At 36.7% G+C, this 23,083-nt stretch overlaps 1 protein-coding gene across 4 annotated transcripts in view; it reads right to left on the bottom strand.

The window, feature by feature from the left end:
• Window positions 1-23,083, bottom strand: part of Nell1 (neural EGFL like 1) — an 828,356-nt gene that overhangs the window by 400,781 nt on the left and 404,492 nt on the right. For 3 of the 4 annotated variants that reach the window (XM_074042879.1, XM_074042893.1, XM_074042884.1), the window contains exon 13: window positions 7,084-7,209. The exons of the other annotated variant lie outside the window; for it this stretch is intronic. In XM_074042879.1, coding sequence (XP_073898980.1) covers window positions 7,084-7,209 — 126 coding nt within the window. The remainder of the gene's footprint in view (window positions 1-7,083; window positions 7,210-23,083) is intronic. 4 annotated transcript variants of the gene reach the window in all.

The raw sequence follows: 23,083 nt of genomic DNA, 5'->3' as shown, positions 1-23,083 counted from the left end.
ACACCAAGGCCAAGTCACAATCCAAAACCAAAGGAAATCCTATCTTAATGGCGGTCTTGATTTTTTTTTTAATGTTACAAGTGATTTTACTCTGAAATAGGAATTAACAATCTACCCTAATGGAATAGAATTTTGGTACAGTCACATTTCTCATCTGGGGGTTAGGAAGGGAGAGAGGGCAACAGAGTCCACAATCTGTTTAAATGAAGGGAAGTAAAAAGAGGGAAATACCAAACAAACAAACCAATACAAAATGCAAAAGAACCTCCTATCATCCGACCTTCCTGGGTTTTGAGGTATTCAGAGTTACAGGTCTTATTTTGATTTTTCTTCTGTGATATATAATAAATTTTTTTGTCTTTAATAAACAAACAAAAAAAAGGGTTCTTTGTTTATGCATTCTATAAAGAAAGTGCTATAGGTTTTTTTAAACTAATGAGGGCTCTAGGCCCCTGACCTGTTTCATTCTTCTAACTGCATCACCTTCTCTATGATTGAAAGCCAAGAAGTTGTCCAGTAATCTGGACCTTAATGCTGACAGCCCAAAATAAACAAAGGCAAACACTCTAAAACAAGTACATGGTATGTGCTTGAAAGACAAGGACAATCAGTAGATAATTTACAACCTTGCTCTATAGAGGTGGGGAATGTTCTGTTTTAGTTCCATTTCATATGGCTCTTAAAAAAATAACAGCTATCTCATATTCAAAAATGTTCAGTATGTCATCAACATGAGGTGCAAACTATATTCCTGAGAACTAACCCAAAATTTCTACTAGCCGACTTGTACTCCTAAAGCATTTAAATAGTTACTAACCTCATCTTTATAGGGTGCTTAATTCAAACCATTAAATTAATAGACTATTTACATCTAACTCTTTAATTAAGCTTGCTCTGAATATTTCAAACGCATACTTCCTTCAAGGTTTCTTCCATGTCAATATTAAGAAAATAAAACCTTTTCATCAAGGTAATAGAAATCACATGGGATATTTGTTATCTCACTTTTTTCCTTTATGTCTTACCTTCATGGGAAGTTTTTGGCATAAAAATGAATGTTTACCCATTACTGTCAAGTACCTGTCTTATTGCTGCATGTTTTTGTTGTAAATCACTAGTATCCTCCTTTAAAACTGCCTGTGTGTCTAATGATAACATCTTAGCAAAGAGCCAAAACACAAGGAGTTTAACTAGGGATAAATGAAAGTCACAAGCCAATAAATCAAGCAAGCTGACCATTCTTAAAATCCAAAAAACATGGGGAAAAGAAAAGCTAACCCTTCCCTATAAAACCTCACTCAGAGACTCCTTCAGTTTCAAAATTCATAAAAGAGGAAAACCAAGCAAGGAATCTTTTACAGGAGACAAAATGATCTAAACTCATTCAGACACAAATTCCAATGTCAAAAACCAAATATTTTAGATTTCACCATTTAAAAGGACACTTTTCATGAAAAAAAAAAAGGTATTAAGCTTCATATATAACATATGGCACACAATGGGGCTCTCATTCCTCAAAGTTAACGATTAATAAACAGCACACTTTTGAGTCCTAGATAATTATTCTCAGTGTTAAACTCTTGGAGCTTTATTATCCCATACATACATTTTTTTAAATTTTAATAAGAAAAAATAATTGAGTAAAGTTTAAGTTCTTTTGTTTTTGTTTTTGGTTTTTTTGGGTTCTTTTTTTTTTTACTATTTAACACATTATCTTCCTCCTCAGGCACCCTGCTTAGCATCTAGTGTCTCAGGTGTAGCTTTGGAAAGGGATGTTGTCAGCACCTCAGAGTTGGGAAAGCTGTTGTAGTGTTACTTCTTTGGAATTTGTCAAGGAATAATAACTACACAGGGTTACACATCCAATACTTACCTAAACTCAGCTAAGACATTGAAGACTGATTGATTTGGCAAAATGGAGTAATTTTGGTGAGGAATGAACACTTGAGTTTCCTCAGTTTTTAAAGATGATCCCTCATTAACAACGAGCTCTGTGAGCACAGAGGTTATTTTTCACTAATCTTGATGGCTATATTTCCTCACATTCATAACATACACTGATTGTAATGAGTATGTGAATGAATGAATGAAGACATCATTTGATAAATCAATGAATCACCAAAGCTGATATATCTTCTTTAACTCTGGGCTCACTATGTTTTGGTTGAATGGAATTTTTCAGTATGACTATTGACTTCTAAAACCTTGGTGTCCAAGATAAAAAGGAATACAACAGAAAAAAAAAAAGCCAAATTTGCCCTTGACATAGTAGAAAACCAACAGTGAATAGCATCAGCAGATACAAATTGACTTGGGACAGAGACTACAATGATCTTTGGAAATAAAGAATGTCAATAATGGAAATGCTATATCAGGATCTTAGGGTAAACAAAAGATGTCTTTAAGACTGTCAATTTCTCCCAGCAATTGTCTTCTGGAATTAAATATCTGGGGAGAAAAATAAAAACCACTTATAGTGGCAGATATTTATTAACCCACCTCATTTATTACAAATAACCATCACCAAGGGAGATGTCAGAGTTTCAGAGATTCAACTTGCTACAAAAGTGTCTAATGGAAATGATTACCTCTCCTCTCTCCCATTCACATTCCTCACTGTAAAATCTTAACCTAATTCAATCACTATATACTAGCAGGCTTCAGCAAATTTCAGTAGGTCTCCCTGACTTGGAAAAAAATTTAAAATATCCATCCTGGCAATCAAGGACCTTTTCTTATCACATTTTTTTTTATTTTCATGATAGTACTTAATTCAATATGCTCAATACAAAGTGCTTAATATTCTAGGCTTTGGTTTTTGTTTTGTTTCATGGTGTTAGGATAGAACCTAGGGCCTCACACATGCAAGGCAAGCACTGTATACTCCACTCTGTGGCTATCTTGTGAGACTACATTCACTATCCCATTGTCAACCCCTGTTGCAAAAAGATTAACCAACAGCTCCTCATCTTAAAAGAAGTTGTATTTGTTGAAAATCTTTTAACCCATTGGTCACAATAGTATTCATTAGTACTATTCACCAAATATTCCTGATTCTCTACCAGAAAACATAGTAGGACTTCATTCCCTCATTCTATTGTGGTTGGATGGGATTAGTGAGTAGTTATCTTCAATGAGTTGTGGGTATGAGTGCTATGTGTCACTTTCTGTAGAACATTTAATATCTCATGGAGGACTGTCCAGTGTCTCTTTTTTCTCAGCTTGGTGACTAGCAATATTCATGATGGTGACAATTCCATCAGCTTGAATTCCAAAGTAATCATAAGTAGAGCAACCCTGTTAAACAGTGATAGACAAATAACATGAGTAAGAAATAAAACTGTTATTTTAAGTCTCTCATATTTATAGTTACGTGTTGCTGCAGAAGAGTCTATTCTGACTAAGTCATGTGCTAAATATTTTTACATATATTGTACTAACTGATATTTTACACAACAACCATAGGCATGACAGATATGAGAAATAATTTATGAATCAGGTTTTGAGAAATAGAGAATTTAACTAAGATAAATTCATTTTATGCATTATTTCATTCAATAAAAATTAATTGAGCAATATTCCATGCCAAACAACATTTTAGGTAGTTAGAAATAATAGGGAACACAAGGAAAAAAATCCCTTCTCTAAGAGTTTATTTCTACTGGAAAGAGGCAAAAACAATCACTTACAAATAAGAAAAACTCTCTAATACTGGGGTTTGAACTCAGGGCCAACTGCTTGCTAGGCAGGTGCTCTTCCACCTGAGCCACATCTTCAGCCCTATAAGTTGTATTTATTTTGACATATATATGTATATGTATATTACATATATGAATTTATAAGTTTCTTAAAAATAAGAAATACTCTACATGGTGATATATACTAACATATACATATATATATGTTAGTATATGTAAATGAGAGAATATGGCCCAGGGCAAAGCCTTAAGGCACTCTAATCTTTCAACTCACAAGCAGATGAAAATGTACCAACTAGAAACACTAGCCAGGAGTAGTCAGTGAGATAAAAGGAAAAATAAGAAATAGAATTCCACAAAAGCCAAGAAAAGAATGTCTTTCTAAAAGGAACATATGCTAAATGCTCTGCTGAATGCTTCTAAGAACAGAGCATTTGACTTAACAAAATGGAGTTCATGGATGACCTCAATAGATGTGGTCTGTGTGGAATGGTGAGTATGGATGTCTGAGATGAGGTGTGCATATAATTGCCATGTGTGAAGGTAAATGAGTATAAGAGTCACAGACAAATTAAGTTTTGTTGTAAACGAAAAGCAGAAAAACATGGAGGCAAATGGGTTGGAAAGAATCTGAATTCAAAGGCAGACTTTTCAAAGAGAAACATGACGTATGACCTATGGATGTCCCAAGCCCTCATCAAGATTAGTGGCATTCCTGAGATCAGGTGATGGGGACTGACACACATGTATGCATATGTAAGTGTACGGTGGGGAGGGGATATCACGAAGGATAGTTACATTATAATGGTTACCTCTAGATCTGCTGCACCAAGATCCTATATGCACTTGTACCATTTCTGTTGTTTAACATTCATTTATATTGTGCTCTGGAGGACAGTGTTCACCCAGCATTAACGGAAGGTAGATCTACTGAAGATTTGAGGGTCATGCAGAAGACTTATATAGCATATTGTATAATGAAACAGCAGACAAACCTCACATCAAAGATTCCTATCCTTTAAAAAATCCTCCTAGGGGTAAGGGAGGGGGTGGGGGAAGGGGGGAGAAATGACTCAAACATTGTATGCAAATATGAATTAAAAAAAAATTCTCCTAGCTCTCTTTCCTTTGGGACATGTTCACCTGCCTTCTGCTCCTGCTCTCTGACTGATTATTCACCCCTTATTTGTGTCTCTTTTGTATTTTCTATTTTTTCTACTCCGTCTAAAACACACACATACACAAAAAACCCAAAAAGTATGTGTGTGTGATGTATTTTTTTCTGGCACAACTATTTTCTCTTTGTGTGTGGGGGGGGTGGGAATGGGGAGTGTTTAGATGCCCACTGATACCCTTACCCTTTTATTTAAAACAACACAGTTTACTTTCAGGAGATAATTCTGGAGCCAATTCTTAAGATAACACATTTTCCACCTTGATCCATACATAAAATACCAGGCAGAACTTCTGTCCTTAATAGGAATTAAGCACCAGCTTTCCCCTTCCTTCCTCAGTGAGAAAATAAGAGAAGAGGTGGCATTCTGATATGATTACAACGAGGCCTTCCACACAAGTGGGCCTGCATTAAGGTTTATTGTGTTGCAAGATGTGGCACTGTTGTGTTGGGAGGATATTCACCAGCTTCTTCTAATCATTGGGTTAAAATAAGTTATGAGCTACACTTATTATTAGGAACAGAGTGATAGGTATAATTTTCACAACTTTTTAGATAGTGTTTGTTTACAAGCACAAGAGTTTGACCCCTTAAAATATTAGATCCTAAAATATACACAACACAAATACAAATGATATTATGAAAAACAGGTCACACTAAGGGGAGGTCACATATGAGAGACTGAGGGTAAAAGAAGGAAGTTAAGAAGGTGAATATGGTTGATGTACTTCCTATACAAGAATAAATATGGAATTTTTAAACCTATTGAAATCACCATAAGAAGGGGACTAAGGTAGAAAAATAGAGGGAATGAACCACTCTGCATAGCTATCTTAAACAAAAATGTCTTTTTTTTTCAAAAATAGAGAACAGGAAGGCAAAACAGGTCTTATCTGGGGGTAGGGGGAGGTTGATACCAGTGCGGGAGATATAAGGAAAGGATACAGGAGGTGAATATGGTGGAAATATCATGTACTCATGTACATAAATGGAAAAATGAGACCTGCTGAAACTATTCCTGGAATGAGGGACAGAAGATGAAGAAGAATGATGGAGGGAGTGAATTCAACTATAATATATTGTAATAACTTTTGTAAATGTCACAATGTACTCCCGGTACAAGAATACTACAAAAAAAGAAGAGAAAAATATTTAAATCCTAGCGTGCTATGTTTATGAATTCTCTCCCATGTTTCTCTAGGATTTTAATTATACTGTGTATAAGACAGATAAATGACATTTGACATGTTGGTCTCAGAAATATGCATCAGTAGGAGCTCTCTAACCCCTTGAAGAATGGCAACTTGTCAATGTGCAACAGTCAATAACAAAGGCATTTGGACATACATGTTTCCATAATTTTTGCAGCTTTTTACACTTCTGAGATAGTTGTTTAGAAAAATACACTAAGTGGTAGATTTTATATGCCAATGCCATTAGAACAGGAGAAAAGATGCAGGGGTCAGGTAAAGTTATAACATCACTGAAATCTTGAGTTCAGAGGGTTCTTTTCCTATAGGTTGCTGATTGGGGCATTTTAATACATTTTTTCCAGTCGAAGAAAGGCCTGGAATCTTCTACCACCTTTAACCAATTTAAGGTTCATGCCTGCAGATACATTACTGAAAATACATTGGAACTATAAACCGTTTTCTCCACAAAACCACATAGGCCATGACCACTGTCCATGGATCCACATTAGTGCTGAGCACAGTGATATGAAGAGAAATGACGGGAACTCACAATATGCAAATATTAATGAAAATAATCTTGACTGGCTCCCATATGCCCATCCCCTGATCACCAAGTATTTCTGCCACCTTTTTCCATATAACACTCATCTTTCAAAAAGTACATTTTCTTATAAAAAATTTCATCATGATGGAAGGAAAATAGTTTGATACTTTAATTTTTAGAACTAATATCTCTCAGTCCTTCAGTGTTACCCTAGGCAACTAGGACTTCAACTCCAAATCATACACCCATGCATGTATGCTCATAGTCAAGGAAAAAATACTGGAAGTAGAAATAAATTATGCAGATTAAATTTCTGTCATTATTCTTTTCTCAAAAGATGAGAGTGAAATAATGAAAAAGAAAAATTATTTAGGTAAAAATAGCCATTTGTTCACTGGGAGCTAAATGTAACAACACAAATATGGTGTAGAAAAGGGATGACTTAGAAAAACAGCATTGCTCCTTAACGCTCACCAGTACAAGAGAAGTCATCCACACGAATGTATCCTGGGACACAATCACAGCGATATAACCCTGGCAGGTTGACACACACAGTATTGGCATGACAGTAATGCATCTTGGCTGCACACTCATCAATATCTGAAGGAAGAAAAAAAAAAAAGAAGCAATATCCTGGTTAGTCAAATAATTGAACCAGAGTCTAATCACCCTGCAATGAAATTACAAAAGGTGAATGCCCACTGAAGTCAAGAGAAAAAGCAAGATGCATTAAACACAAAACTTTAAGTGCAAATTCAGCTGGTGCATTAGATCCTATCCTGAGCTGAAAGTATTTCTAGAAAGATGCATGGTGAGATACAACAGTTAAGAAGCTAAGAAGTAGGAAGACCAAATCAATTATTAATTTCTGACCAAGGAGGATATTCTATTTAAATGTCCATAATCAAGGAGTTTTGCATCCAGAGTTGGTACGAATTAATATGTATCGAGCAAGCACAGTACATGGTGCAGCTTTTATCAGAGAGATCAAGGGAATCCAGCCCTTCTCTGCTTATGTGTCTTACTAAGACATGCTTTAATCCATCTGTTACAAAATGATGCTGCAGCCAGTTTCTCCCATGTTGCACTGTGAATACAGATAGCAGCTGTTATCTGATGCAAATTAATGTCTTTCATCCTTTGACCTGGATCTATCCCATGTGATAGACTAATGGGCTGATTCAACAAAAGATATTATTCTCTTTGGGATAGAGGTCAGAGCATCACCAGTTTTCTCAGAAAATCTTCATGATGAGGATTAAAATACCCTACAACCATAAGTACAGAGTTTGCTTGCAAAAATGGATTTATGTTCATACATAGGCAGTGTGATGATTACAGAGATGGAGGGATCGGAGTTCAGCATGAAAATCCAAGACGAAAAGTGTGAGCTCATTCTGATTTTGCTAGTTACTAGCCTTGGATTTCACTGCTCTGACCCCAGCATCCTTATCAGTTTACCCTAAGGACATTATTTAATTTGACCCACATGTAATTCTGTGAGCAAAGTAAAAATACTACCCCATTTTGTAGTTCAGAAATGTGCAATTCAGAAAAGTTAAATATCTAAATTAAAGTCATGCCATTAAAACATACTAGACCTGGGATTTGAATTCAGAAGTGACCCTCTTATTTACTACGATTTATCTCATGAAATCACTTTAAAAGTGATTATAAATCAAATATCATGTTTCTCTTAAGATAATCACCGGCACCCTAATGCCCTTAATTTAGAGAAACTAAGTATAAAAATGGCCACACTGACACTAGAAAACTCACGTATCTATTTATTGTTAAAAGAAAAGTATGTTGATTTATTTTCTAATAAAACATCCTGGAACAACACCAAGTTCTTTTTCAGTGCTATAGGACTGTCGGCCTATAAATAAAAGTTATTGTTGGGTAATTGAGGTCTTAGAAAGAGATCCACAGCTACCAAGGCCTCCATAGCATGATAAAAACCAAACACAAGAAATTAGTGAAGTAACTCAGGCGTCAACAACTTCCTGTGTGCCAGTCTCCATCTCAGAGTTACTTCCTGGAGAACAAAGCACCTATCCCAGGAATTCTGATGGGAGCAAACAATCATTGCACTGACAGCACTGAAATGCATAAGCTGAGAAACTAAACGATGGCATCATAGTGTGGTGTGCTTGACATTTTTATTTGTTCAGTACTGGAGTCTGAACTCAGAGCCTCCCACTTGCAAGTCAGGTGCTCTACCTCTCGACCCACGCCCCAAGTCCTTTTACTTTTTATTTTGCTTTTCAGACAGGTTCTCCCACTAATGTTGCCCATAATGGCTTCAGACCAATCCTCCTACCTCTGTCTCCTAAGTAGCTGGGATTACAGATGTGTACCAACACAACCAGCTCATTTTTGAAATAAGTTCTCACTACCATTTTGCCTGGGCTAGCCTCAAACCATGATTCTCCTATCTCTGCATCCCTTGGCATTAACCTTTTGAAAGTTACTTAGTTATTGATGATTACAAAGTCTCTGGTATGACTACAAAAGTGTAGAAAAATAAATTACTGGTGTTCTCTTGGGACTGGTGTTCTATTGGTTGGCAATAGTATTGTTTATAAAATATCGATTTTCCTACTTCTGGGCACACGGCATAATTATGCTTTCCAATTCTTTTCTAATTTAAGCTCAGCTGTATGACTGAACATGAACTCTGATGAGAGCATTCTACTTCTAAGTGGAAAAATTAGAGCCAGTATCTGGCTTTCCACATTTTCTTGTTCCTGTCTTGGGAATCATGGAAGCACAGAGATGGAGACTCTTTTACCATGTGTCTCTGAGAGGGAAGGAGGCCATCTGACATGTATTACAAACATGTCGCATGACCTAGAAATATATCCTTGATGATTTAAGCACTTGAGCCTGCCCTGATGAGTACAGAGGGCATCTATGAAAAGTACTCAAAAGAAGGGGATTCTAGAGCTGGATCTTAAAAGATAAACAGGAATTCACCAGACAGAGAATGAAGGTAGAGATCCAAAGGGGAAACTGTATACAGGCAAACATCTTTATCACCATGGAGTTAAGAAGGGAAAGAATAATTTAGTAATGATGTCCAAAGGACATTAATTGGCCCTCTACTAAACTCTGGAGTAAAGTGATGAATGAAATGCTATCCTTCCCACAGTCTGGCAAAACCTGTAATAATTTCTACCAAAAATATGAAACCTTTTAACAAAGTCAGCTGACCTACTCTGAGAAGGTCAGAGAAGGATTCTCTATGGAAGTGATGTTTTACCTGAGACTTAAAGTAGAAGTGGAACAGATAAAAGGAAGAGAAATAGCACACCAGACAGAGAAGAAAGTTCAAGAAGACTGAACTACAGTAAGAAGCTATGCCTATTTGAAATGAAACTGGGAAAATAAGTTCAACCCAGATCTTGACAGACCTTGTAGGCCATGTGAAAGAGCTTGGACTTTAATCAAGGCAGTGACACAATCCAATTTCTGTTTTTAAAATATCACTCCAGCTGTAGTGAAGAGAATTGATTGGATCAGGGCAAGCTGAAGGCTAAATCATGTTGGTATTTTACTCAAACAGACATAGTTACACTGAAGTCCATCTCACTCTGCTGGTATGCCTAGCCATTCTTCACGATGAGAAACTAGTCTGGACTTGCCTTAGAGACAATTCAATCTTTGCCCATGGCCACAGGTGACAACCAGGCTGCTGACTGCAATGAATGTTTACCTGTCATGGACCCTTGTCACTCCTCCCAGAGGAAATTCCCAGCTCATTTACCTCAGGCCACTGTTATTGCTGAGAGGCCTACATCTCATCTAGATTAGGAGTTGCTAATTTTGATTCAAATAGACCAAGCCACCTCCTTGTTTGTTAAGATTCTAAGCCCTTGAATACAAATATTTTCTTAAAAAAACAGACAAAGGAATGTTTAGAAAATCCCAGTGAGAATTTCTCCCATAGATTTAATCAAACCCATGTTCTCCACAATTCATCCAAGACCCATGGCCATACATCTCTGCCTCTCTGCTGATGTGTCTTGGAGAAGGCTTTGTTCTCAGCTTATAACATTTGTAATATTGGCTCTTGAATTTCTAATAATTTCCTGATACCAGTCCAGAAAAAAGATAGCACTAAAATAAAGCCAAAAGATTGGAAAAAGTACCATAAAATTAAACTGTAACAATCTTAACTTTTTTGTTTATTCTTCATCATGCAACCACCACATATAAAAAAAACCTTCTGTTATAAATGGTTAAGAAAGGAGAATGAAAATAAAATTGAGTCATCCAGCTGAATCTCTTGAGACAAGATGTTGGAAGAAAGAGATGGGGAATAGAACAATGACAAGTTTGCCAAAATAAAGATTGCTTCTCCATCCTTAGGGAAAGATAGAACCCAGCAGACAACTGTAGTAGGACTTAAGAGTACTTCAAAAGGAAATATGATTCTAAAGAGAATCAAAACAGAATTAACAGCATTGCAGAGATGGGATATCCTGAGGAAACAATCTGTGGAAATAATGAACAATCGAGATTTTTAAAGGGAGGCTAGGATAAGTGCTGCATTTTGTTCACAGTGAAAGGGGTTCTGAGAGCTGAGAGGTAATAAATAATTGCAAAAATAGAACAAAGCAATAACTCCCTATTAAAAGAAGGAACCAACATTCAGAGAGGGTAAATAAGTGGATGCAAAGCAATGAGGGTTCTTATCATAGACCAAAAATGCAGTCAGACCTTTGTCCTGGTAGTGACAGAGCTCTTCCTAACACAATCTTCCTGAGCAATTGTCTTTCCCAATGTGATAGTCACCCCACAGGCAGAAGATGAGAAGGGGCTAAGTCTGAGGCTGAATCTCATGGTACAATTGAACACACTCAAATCCGGATTCAAGTCAAAGCTCTGGATTAGTCCAGAAAACTTGTCTAGGAAGAATAATGTTAACTTGATATCTACTAGAAGGATAAATGGATTTAGAAAGCACATCTTTACATACAGAGTGATACTAAGATGATTAGAGGCCACACAGTATGTGCCTCATAGGATAAAACTAGAAATAGCCCCTGGAACCTGGTAAACAATAATTGCCTGTCCTTTTATGTATCAGACACTGTGCTAGGTACTCTATGTGGAACATCTCATCATTCCACTGAACCCTTCATGACTATTATAGGAGGTAGGTATCTCCATCTCATAAGTAAACTGATGATCAGAGATTATCATACCAGTGGACCAAGGCACAAAATCAACCAGCATATAAACCTTGATTTGCATCTAAGTATAATTCAAAAGTTCATATTTTCACCATGCTGGTTCTAACACTCAGTAATGTTTCAATGCCATGACTATGTTAGATATGTCTGATGCCACCAAGGTATGCATGGGAACAAACATGTCTTCAACTTCTGTGTCCATGTACAATGTCATTCATGACATGTGTTCTTCTATCACACTATCTGTTGAAATAGCAATGCTGCTCCATGCATCATGGCTTCCTTCACTCTTTTATATCAGATCTTAATAGTTTCACACTTTGGGCTCCAAAACCCAGGTCCCCAAAACAGATGGATGAATTCTGCTTTCACATGGAACCCATAACTTCATACAGCCCTTACTTCAGTTGCTAAAGGCTACTGACTGCCTCCTATAGATTAAATTAGTAACAAAAAAGCCAGGGGTTTTATATTATTATTAAATATTGCTAAAGAAAGATTTAAAATTGTATTTCAGCTTCAGTATAATAGGCTACAAATTGTGTTTCATTCATATAAATTGCTTGTCGCCTGTGAAATATTAGAACTCATCTTCTGGTGGTCTTCTGAAATAATGAAAATACATGATTTATGTCCCCAGGATGGTGAAGTAGTTTGTTTTCATTTTTAAAAGGTATACTTATGGACTTTAAAATGAAACTTGATGTAGCATAATGATTCTTCACATATCACCAGGCTCTATCTGCATGAGTTCAGAGCAAACAGACCCAAATCTGACATCATTGTCATTAAATTAGAGTTCAAGGTCTTGATAGCAGATAGAAGAAGATTAAATTAAAGATCAGGGTCTGTGTATAACATAGAGGTAGGTGCAAAGAATTCACTTAATAAAATGATATGATTTATCCATAAATTATGTAAGAATGTCTTAGGAAAAGACAACCCAGGGAGGGTTAGACACAAGACAAAGGGAAAAGAAAATTCATGCCCCATTTCCTGTGTAAATCCAAAAAGAAAACAGAGTATAGAAAGAAAACCAATATTTAGAGTTCATTTTTTGTGTGAAGGACTGTGCATATTGCATGTCATTTCTTCGAGGGTCTAACATAAGATACTACCTTGTAGAGTATGCAGAGTTTTCAGCCAAGGTCCAAGTATGACTACAAAGAGCATACTTGCTTTACTCTTACTGTTGCACCAAAAACATTGACTTGACAGTCAAGAATCATGAGTTCCATCCTCTTTGGTTTTTTTATTTTTATTTTTTTTAGTACTGGGGATTGAACCCAGGGCCTCATACATGCTAGGCACATGCTCTACCACTGATCTATATGATCATCCATTCTTGCTTTAGTAATTAGATAACTGTGACTATGCCAAAATCACTTTTCTTCTCTAGACTTTGGTTTTCCAATCTATAAAATGAGGGAGCCTGACCCTTGTTTTAATGCTCTTGATATTTTCAGGCATTTCTTCCACTCATCGAAAAAAAAACTGCCTTTGGAACAGTTTCTCTTGGTCCACCACCTCTCCTTGTGGGAGAAACTTACAGATGTTCCACATGCCTTTCCTCAGACATGAGTCTGAGAAAATATTATTAAGATGACTTGAGCCCTCACCCTTGTTCCTTTGTCAACTGAGTTGGCATCTCCCAAGAAAACAAAAAGCAGCTTGTAACAGCAAATGGATATTTCACAGAAAAGCACTGCTTTGGGCAGGTCCTCAAGGGACTGGTAAGATAACCTACAGAGCAATTTTACCAGACTAATCTCCTGACTTTGAAGAGATCATGGCTATAAAAACACAGTAGTGGTAGCAAGCTGGTTGGTATATTAGTACCATCAATATTTTTAATCTGTGTCATACTGGATACTTTTTTAAAGTTTGAGCCATATGATCTCTAATTTGAACTTAAACAAATTCAGTGATCTTTTAGGGCAGATTCGAAGGCAGTGAAAGTACTCTACATGCTACTACATAAAATGAAGAAAACAGGACATTACCATATGTTCAAACTAATAGAATGCACAACAACAGGAGGGAACCTCAGTGCAAACTTAAGACTTTAAGTTATATGATGTGTCAAAGTGGATCCATAAGTTATGACAAATGTACTATCTGGTGGTGAAGGAATGTGACAATGGATACTGTTTGTGTAGGGTTAGAGGAATTTGGGCAATCTATGAGTCTTCAATTTTGCTATGAACCTAGAACTTCCCTAAAAAAAAAAATTAAAAAGCCAGTGAGTGAGACAGAATGTGGACTGTTATCTCCTTTCTCAAATGAGAAAAGAGAAACTGAACACAACATGCACGAGTCCTTGGATTATCCTAAGCAAGACAAAAAGAAAAGAAAATACAAGCCAAGGCAGCATGGCCCTGAGTCTCCATTTTTCAGTTGCCACTCACAAAATATAGACTAGATCTCTGATCTTTCTGAGCAAGCTGGAAATTCTGGCATTAATTTTTTAACATTGGTTCTATTTATTCTCCAGACAATTTGAGCTGAACAAAACATATCTACTTCTCAGAGGCAACCCAAGAATGTCAAATACCTATAGTTTTAGTGGAGAGAGAAAGGTGGGATTCATAAATAGCAAGGAAGGGAGAAAGAAGAGGGAAAGACAAATGATAAATAAGACACACTAGAGCTGCTATGGGGTAAATTGTGCCCCTTTCCCAAATTTGAAGCCCCACTTCCCAGTACAATGCCATCTGAAGATCAGGACTTTGGGAGGTGAACAGCACTAGACAAGACCGTGAGGGTGAATCCTTTATCATGTGTACTAGTTCTTTTTATTAAGAAGAGACACCAAATAACTCAATTCATTCACTCTTTTCCATCTAGAGCCAAGCAGAAAACATGGCCTGCCACCTGCAAACCAAGAAGACAACCCCCATGGAAACCTAATTGTGCTGGTGTCCAGATCTCAGACTTCCCAAGACTATAAGGGTTTCTTTTTTTTAAACTACTCAGTCTATGATATTTTGATATGGCAGCCTGAGCTGACTCACACATTAACCCTTTAAGTTTCTCAGTTGCCTAGTAAAATGGAAATTTACGTCATATTCAAACACAAGTCTAAAAAACAGCACCTGCTAAATCAAATAATTTCATGTTAAAAATTCAAATAGTGTTCAAGTTAGATTATTGTGTTACTGATAGTTTTAAAGTATGTTACATATGTAGCTATGCCAACTATTTGGAAATTCAGGTTAAGATGATTTTTCCCTGCTGGGATCAATTTCAGAATCAAATACTGTCACAAAGTAAGACATTCTTTTGCCATTGAGAATCACAGCATACCAATTTCTAGCTGACCACAGAAAAGTGTCAAGACACCACCACCCCATGACTTTCTTTCCAGCTGGTACTTCTGACCTTCAAGAGTGTCTATAAACTAATGTTAAGTGTCTCTGAGGAGAGAAACACACCCAATGAAGGGTAACTTATTTAATCTTAGCCTCAAGTTGTGTCACAACAGATCTGAATCTATCAGTGTCTGTATATTATTTCAGTTGATGGTCCAAACAAAACCAACGTTTCCTGAGAAGGTCTAAGTTTCCTCGTGAGTTGTGACTCAAAGATATAAAAGCTACAGCAATGCTGTCTTCCCCAGAATTGAGAAGGGAAACTCGGGAAATATAGGAGGACTGCCAAATTCCACAGGAAATAAAGATTCCACATGTCAGTAGGACCTAGTCTGTGACTTCACAGAACCTGGACTCATTCAGGAGAGAGACAGACATTCACATGAACATGGAGCACATAAGCACAATTTTTCTACTACAGAAAGAAGACACTCATTCCAATGAAAGGAATTGGGAAGGATTTACTGAGAATATATTTGTTTTGAGTCTTAAGATGGCAAGAAGGATGGCTCAACAAAATGTTGATGATCTTTCCTTATTATTTTGATTCTACTGGATAACTAATATTTTTCTTTACAAACACAAAACAAAGTCAGCCAGGAGTAAAGGAAATGAGGTGGAAGACAGCAACACTACCAAAGAAGCCATCCATATCCTCTATATCTTTGGGTGTGACTATTCTTTACAATAATATGTAGCATTCGTTGATTACTTTTCTGTGCCAGGCACAAGTTTAAGCACTTTGGATATACTGATTAATTTCATCTTTACTAATATCATTCAGGTATTATTAACATTTTCATTTTATAGGGGTACAAGAGGTTAAATAGGTGGAAAGTGACAGTGGGGAATTTCAACCCATGGCATCTACTCTTTCCTGGCCTTCCACAAAGCCACCTTAAATTTTTCTTTCTAAAAATATTCACCTTCCTTGGTTAATTAAATAGCAATTTCCTGTAGTCACTTGGTCAGTTTATTCATTCATCACTTCCACTGAGTAGTCAAAATAAAGTGCATAGATTTTAATCTTTTAACAATAAATAATTTGGTGCCCAAAGTGTAGATCCAATTCACTACAGACTCAAATTAACCAGCGATTAAACACCAGACACTGAATTCCTGATTGTTTAATCAGGGACCTGCAGAGATATATGAACTTGTAGTTAATTAACACAAACTGGGTTTAGCATTCCCAACTCCATTATTCCCAATTCCAAATTCTTATATATTTGACTGAATCCATGAAGCATATATGAAAATCATAAAACATTTAGACTGGTCCTTAAAAAACATTATGTCTAGACTATAACGTGATTGTTAAGAAAATACAAAAATAAATGGATAGAGAGGAAAGACAAAGACTTTTAACACAACTGCTTTCATCTGAAAACACAATCCAAAAGTGAGATAGACTATACCACCCCAAAAATGGAAATAGAAGAAAATCTGGTGCCAGTACTTAAACTGCATTTTAAATGGAAGAATTCTTTCATAAATATAATAGTGAATATCTGCACAGCACTTTGTAAGTTCCAGTATTTTCCTACATTAGTAATTCATTTTGTCCTCATAATAATCCTTTGGGTAGGTATCCAAATTAAGAAAGTTATACATCGAAAAGCTAGTCAACTATTCAAGAGCACACAGAAACACAAATCCAAGCAGGTCTGGCTCCCAACCTCTGCACCATGTACTCTCAACTTGCAGCACCATTACCTGTAAGGGAGTCAAAAGTTGGGCCTGAAGGTGGCCTTTGGGGGATGTTAGATATTAAAAATATCTGTGGTCTTCCACAAGGCCACAATATGTGGACAAATAGTATGTCTGAGGTATTAAAATTTTATGGGACAGTAAAAAGAGAAAAATAGTTAAAAGGTTCATAGGGGGGTAAATGATGAAAAAATGGTTGTCTATACTGACCTACATCCACTTGTAATAACATCCAAGTTGGAAGAACACTGTAAAATAGTAGAGATGCTATGGGAAAGTTGAGACTCAGGTCTTCTCCATATGTTTGGAATGAAGAGGAAAAAGATACTAGGCCAGCTTCCCGCCATTGTGAATAATAATGCTATAACTTTGGTGTGTAAGAACCTGTTCCGTCCCTGCTTTCATTTCCTTCAGGTATACCTCTATGGATGGAATTATATCATATGGTAATTCTAGGTTTAGTTCTTGGAGGAACTGTCTGACTGTTTTCCATTGTGTCTCCAGCATAGATCAGAGGTTTCCAGGAGGTGGAAAATTTCAGGGACTGGAAGTAGGGAGGAATGGGCAGCTGTTGCTCACTGGGTAGAGTTTCTGTTTGGAGTGATGAAAAGGTTTTAGAAATAGTGATGATGGTTGCACAGCACTGTTACCATTATTATTGCCACTGCAATGTACACTTAAAGTGGCTAAAATGGCAATTTTTATGTTGCATGTAAATATGAATAATTTTAGCACAATTTATAAAATGATGTAATGTATTAAAAATGATAAATTTATATTCCATTTTAAAAATGGGTAAATTGTATAGTGTACAAATTATATCTCAGTAAAGATTTTCAAAAATAAAAAGATCAATCCTAGGCTTGTACTTCTCCTTTCTTAGAGTGGATAATAGCAGGCTCACACCTGAGTAGCTGAATGTCACATAGCTAGAAAAAAAAAAAAAAAGTGATGGATCTCAGTCCATATCCCTGCTTTGCTACCTGTTAGTGTTACTTTGGGGAAGTTACTTCATATTTCTGAACTTAGGATTCCCATCTGAGGGACAGAGAATTATGAAGACTCAATGAGCAGTTAACACACCAGAAGACAACTTGCACTTGAGTTGTTTTTTGCACTTTTTTTGGTTCAAAAGCAGTCGTTCACTGCCACCTTCCAGGATTTCTCATCTCTTAGTCAGCGTTGGAGACCTAAGTAAAAGCCAATATCCCCTCCATGTGGTATCCTAGCCTGTGAAGACAGTTATTCTCCTCCCCTCAACCTGCAGTGACAGCAGGATTGCCACCTCTTGCTCACATGAGGTGACTTTTCTTTTCCCCTGCCTGAGACCAGCTGCCATTGCTTGGATTACATGATTGCATGACAGTCAATTTGCTTGTGTGTGTGTGTGTGTGTGTGTATGTGTGTGTGTGTATGTGTGTGCTGTTGTTGTTTAATGACTTTGCCCTATAAAGTGGGAAAGAAATTAAAATTCTTAAGTTAAAAAACTCAGAAGTTCTTTAGAAATGGAAAAGTAAGAGAGGAGTGTTGAATAAGAATGCCGATGATAAAGATGGACGGGTCTTCCCACCTTAGGGAAATGAACCATATTTTTGGAAAAAATAAATCTAAAATGCCCATATGAACAATATAACAGCATTTTTTGGAGGCTAAAATCATTCTTCTTAGATATACATTGTGATCTAATTCAGAGACATGCTTGAGAATGGCTAATAAATTGTAGAATTTTAGAGTATATCCTTAAATACACACACACACACACACACACACACACATGAAACAGAGAGAGAAAGAGATCAAGGCAGAGACAGAGAGAGGGAGACAGAAATAGATGAAATTGAGAGATATTTATTATTAAATCATATCAAAAAATAATTACTATGGAAAAAAGCTAGAGGAAGAAAATGGAGCCAGCCTCAATGATGGCCGCCTCCTCTTTAAACACTATTCCCCAGAAGCAACTTTTTCAAAGTGAAGATTCATTTATTCCATAGTGCTCTCAGAGCTCTCTAGAAGCCCCTTTTTCAACTACTGTTCTACTGTTTTAGATGGCACAGAGCACAGCTAGATAGGTGTTTTCACTGTGAGCTCAGCTGGAAAGGAACAGAGCTGGGTGAGTTGTAGAGATGAGGCAGGATTGGGCATACCTTGCACAGAAAATAGGAGACACAGACATAAACAAAGGACACTGACATTTTAAAGGCACTTTGGAGGAAATATGCAAAGAAAAGTCATAGGGAGTAATGAGCATCTAGGAGAGGGCATGCATGATGCAAGCTGTCCCGAAAGATGGGTGAGGGAAAGGTAAGAAGTAGGAAGAAGGAAATCTCTGGGGAAAGGATTACCATAGGAAAGACCCAAGCATGAAGAAGTCCCATGTGAAAATGTGGCTTCGCAGAACTGAAAGGTGCTACTGGGAACCAGAACTCAGGAGAGTATCAGGAAGGTGAGTACAGGTCAGATCAAAGCAGGTCTGAATGCCTTGCAAAGAGCTGGCTTCATCATGAAGACAATGGGAATATGTGCTCTGTCTGAAAATAATTGAGGTAGCAATTATTTTTTGCAGTGGTTGATTAAAAAATTCTTATTTAATTCTTAAACATAAGAAGTAAGCATCCACTGAAAGGAGCAATTTTTGCCTGCTTAGTTTATTTTCATATATTTGTAAATGAATGCATGAACTAGTATAGAATTACTGGTTTTAAGCTGGGGAATAATATGATCACTGGTGCGTTTTCAATTCGTTATTCCAGAAGCAATGGGAAGGGTGGGTCTGGGAGACAGAAGACCATAGGTGACAACATGAAGAGCAATGTCAGTTTAAGGAGGATAGAAGTCTGTATGCAGTGAGTGAAATGGTGTAAAAACACATGAGAGCTTGTAGCTGGAAGATTCTGTCTACAGATCAATCTGTTGGAGTCTACGGTTTTAGGGGTGGAGCAGTTAAGTGATGTCAAAGTCAAGAACATAAGAAGTAGCATGGAAGTGAAGATGACTACAGTCCCAAAGGTAAAAATCATCAATGCTGAACTTTTGTTCAGAAAGATGACACAGCCTTGTGTGAAAATGAAGCTTGTGCAGCAAGGTACCAAAGACCTCAGTGAATGAAGGGAAGTGGCCAAAAGATTTATCACTAACAACTAGAAGGGGTAACAGGTGTTATGAGCAGATGGTGACACTTCCAAAGAAAAATAGCTTTGTACGAAGGACAAAGAATTTACTCTGGATGCAGCAAAATTGTCTTTGAAGAAGCGAAGGCTACCTCTGGGTTCCAAGATGCATTTGGTAAGTGTTGAAAAAATAAAAAATCCTCACTCAGAAACCAATATCCTCAGAGGAAGGATATTATAAGGCATATAAGGACATTCTATGAAGAGTTTTAGGATGTACAGAGCCTTTCCAAATAGTGTAATGAGAATTCCAGAAAACACATAATAAGGGGAGAAAAAAGAACAGGCAGAAAGAACAGCCAGCTCAAAGCTCACACACACAACATAGAACTGGGCATAAGGTATTGAAGAGCACAAGTCACAAACAGACCTTATAATTTCAACAAGGATTCTATCAGGCCCAAGGGATAACCTGAGACATCATGAAAGGCCTGAAGAAACTAATTGAAGCTGCTTTGATGAACATGTACACTTGTTAGGGGACCAGTCCTAATGCTGGTGAGTTCTTTTTGTCCAAACAAGAGGCACAACTGTTGGTAACCATATCATGATAACAACAACAAAAATCCCAATACTTTTCCTGGGTCACAAAAGATGGAATTTGTGGGTTATCAGAATAATCACTAGGGTCAGTCTGCCCTGGCTTAGGTGATGTGCTCTGAATGGCTTATACTGGCTCATGAGAGCTTATTTTGCATGGATCTCCCCAAATCTACAGTCAACTGTTTCTCATTGTTCACCGGTAAAAATATTCAAACCAGGAATATCAACAAGCTCTGCAATTCACTCCTACAGCTCCTGTGCCCCTAATTCAATGTTAAATACATACTATCATGCCCCCTTTCTCTTTACCTCACAGGAGAGTTATGCCCTAGACTCCAAGCTGCCTCTTCCCTGCTCTGATCCCATTAGATCACCAGGAAGAGAATTTTATGCTGCCTAGATCTCTGCATTGAATCTTATGGCTTTCCTCTACTTTTAGGGACTTATACCTTGGAACTATCCCTGGCAGGTGCCCAACCTTTCTATTTACTGCTCACCACCACTTTCTCCAACTGTTAGAGGTCTATAAAACAAGCACTAATAGCTCATGAGTTGATTTGGATGCAGATCCTGCTTCTGCATATTGTTAGGTATGTGATTCATTCCTATGTAGTCATTTTTTAGAAATACAAATAGGATGAACTAATTAGGGCTATAATACCTACATGGAAATGTCACAATGAAAATCCCTGTATAGCTATTGCAAACAAACAAAAATGCCTTTTTTTCAAAAATGGAGAATAGGAAGGTACAACAGGTCCTGTCTGGGGATCGGTTAGACAGGGGAAGATACAAGAAAAGAGTGTAGGAGGGTAAATGAAGTGGAAATATTATGTACTCATGTGTGAAAATGTAAAAATAAGACCTGTTGAAACTATTCCAGGAATGGAGGGAGGGTGGGATAAAGGAGAACGATGGAGGGGAGGAATTCAACTATAATGTATTATAAAAACTTTTGTAAATGTGTACAACAATAATGTGATAATAAAAAGTAAAAAAAGAAATATAAATCAATAAAAAATACCCTCACTGGATTTTTTTAGAATTAATTGATAAAATGTATATAGTACCCATAAAAGTAGAGGAGCCTAAATTTTCTCCTCCTCTCTAGTATACAGATATTTTAACTACTAGTTTAGGAAACATACTGCATTCCTTTTGCTCCAAACACTGCTGCAAGCTTTTCATGTGTATTTACATACTTAATTTTCACTAAAACCTTATAAGGTAGTACCTTTATTCATCATATTTTATAGATGTGGTAAACTAAGGGACAGAATAGTTAAGAAACTCACTCAGATTTTATAGCTAATAGTGATAGTCAGGTGTAGTGCCAATCAGTCAGTTTCAGAGTGCTCACTCTTAACAACTGAACTATATTCCCAGGAGTCCTTGTTCCTTACTCTCTCTCCTACTATTCCTCATGGATATTTTTAGTCTGCCTAACTTTCCAGTCCAACCCATTACTACTGACCAAATTCTTGGGCTAATGAGTCCTTGTACCAGGCCAGAAACAAGAGAAAGACAAAGCTACTAGTAAGTAATATGCATAAGAAGAAAAACTAATTGTATCACCTTGAAACATTCGGTGCCAATTCTCATGATGTTCCTTCAACCTGTGATGCTCTTCTCACTTGTCCTTTTAGCAAATATATTCTCATCCTGCAGAACCTATCTTAAGTTCCACTTCACAAAAAAGTCCTGCCTTCCCATCCTTCATCCTTCCACTGGCATTCTATAACATACCCTTATCTGAAAAAAATAAAAGAATCATCACACCTCCTTCTCAAAATCTAAAGAGTTTACATCTGAAAAGCCAAATTATATTGTCATTGTACACATGTCTACTCCCCCACTGGCCTGTTTTTTCAAATATAGGCACTGTCTTACATTTATTTGTCTCTAACATCCAGAACCTAAATCAAATATTTGGGTTAAGTTACATTTCAAAAAAAGTAACTGAGGATGATTGGATGGATATTGATCAGGAAGGATAAATTATAAACAGTAATGGATGAGACCTGTCATAAATATCTTGTATAGTTTTGGACTATAATGGAGTTTGAACTCAGAATATATTGTATCTTAGCATAAAAAATTCAGAATTAGAAACATGGTTAAATAAAATTGGCTTTATAATGACCAATTTCTCTACTGCCTAGTTTTTTAGTTGGAAATTTTTTTTTAATTTTAAAATATCTGCCCTCTAAAGTTCAGAATGAATTTCCATGGAGCATCACCCATTTCTATTCATGCTTCTGTGCATTTGCTATCAGTTGTAGAAATATCCTCATTTATTCATTAAGTCCCTATCTAATATAACTGAGTTATCTAATCTACAGCTATATGAAGGTCAGTTCTCAACTGACCTCTAGGTATTCTTTATAATACTTTATAATACTAAGAAAATATTTTGAGGCTTTTAGCTGAACTGTTTAAATATCAGGGTAAATCTATTAAGTAATGTGATACATTTTTA

This window comes from Castor canadensis, chromosome 1, assembly GCF_047511655.1.
Source record: "Castor canadensis chromosome 1, mCasCan1.hap1v2, whole genome shotgun sequence".
NCBI classification, from domain to species: domain Eukaryota; kingdom Metazoa; phylum Chordata; class Mammalia; order Rodentia; family Castoridae; genus Castor; species Castor canadensis.
Note: the sequence above shows the minus strand (reverse complement) of the source record. Positions and strands in the feature narration are given on the sequence as shown.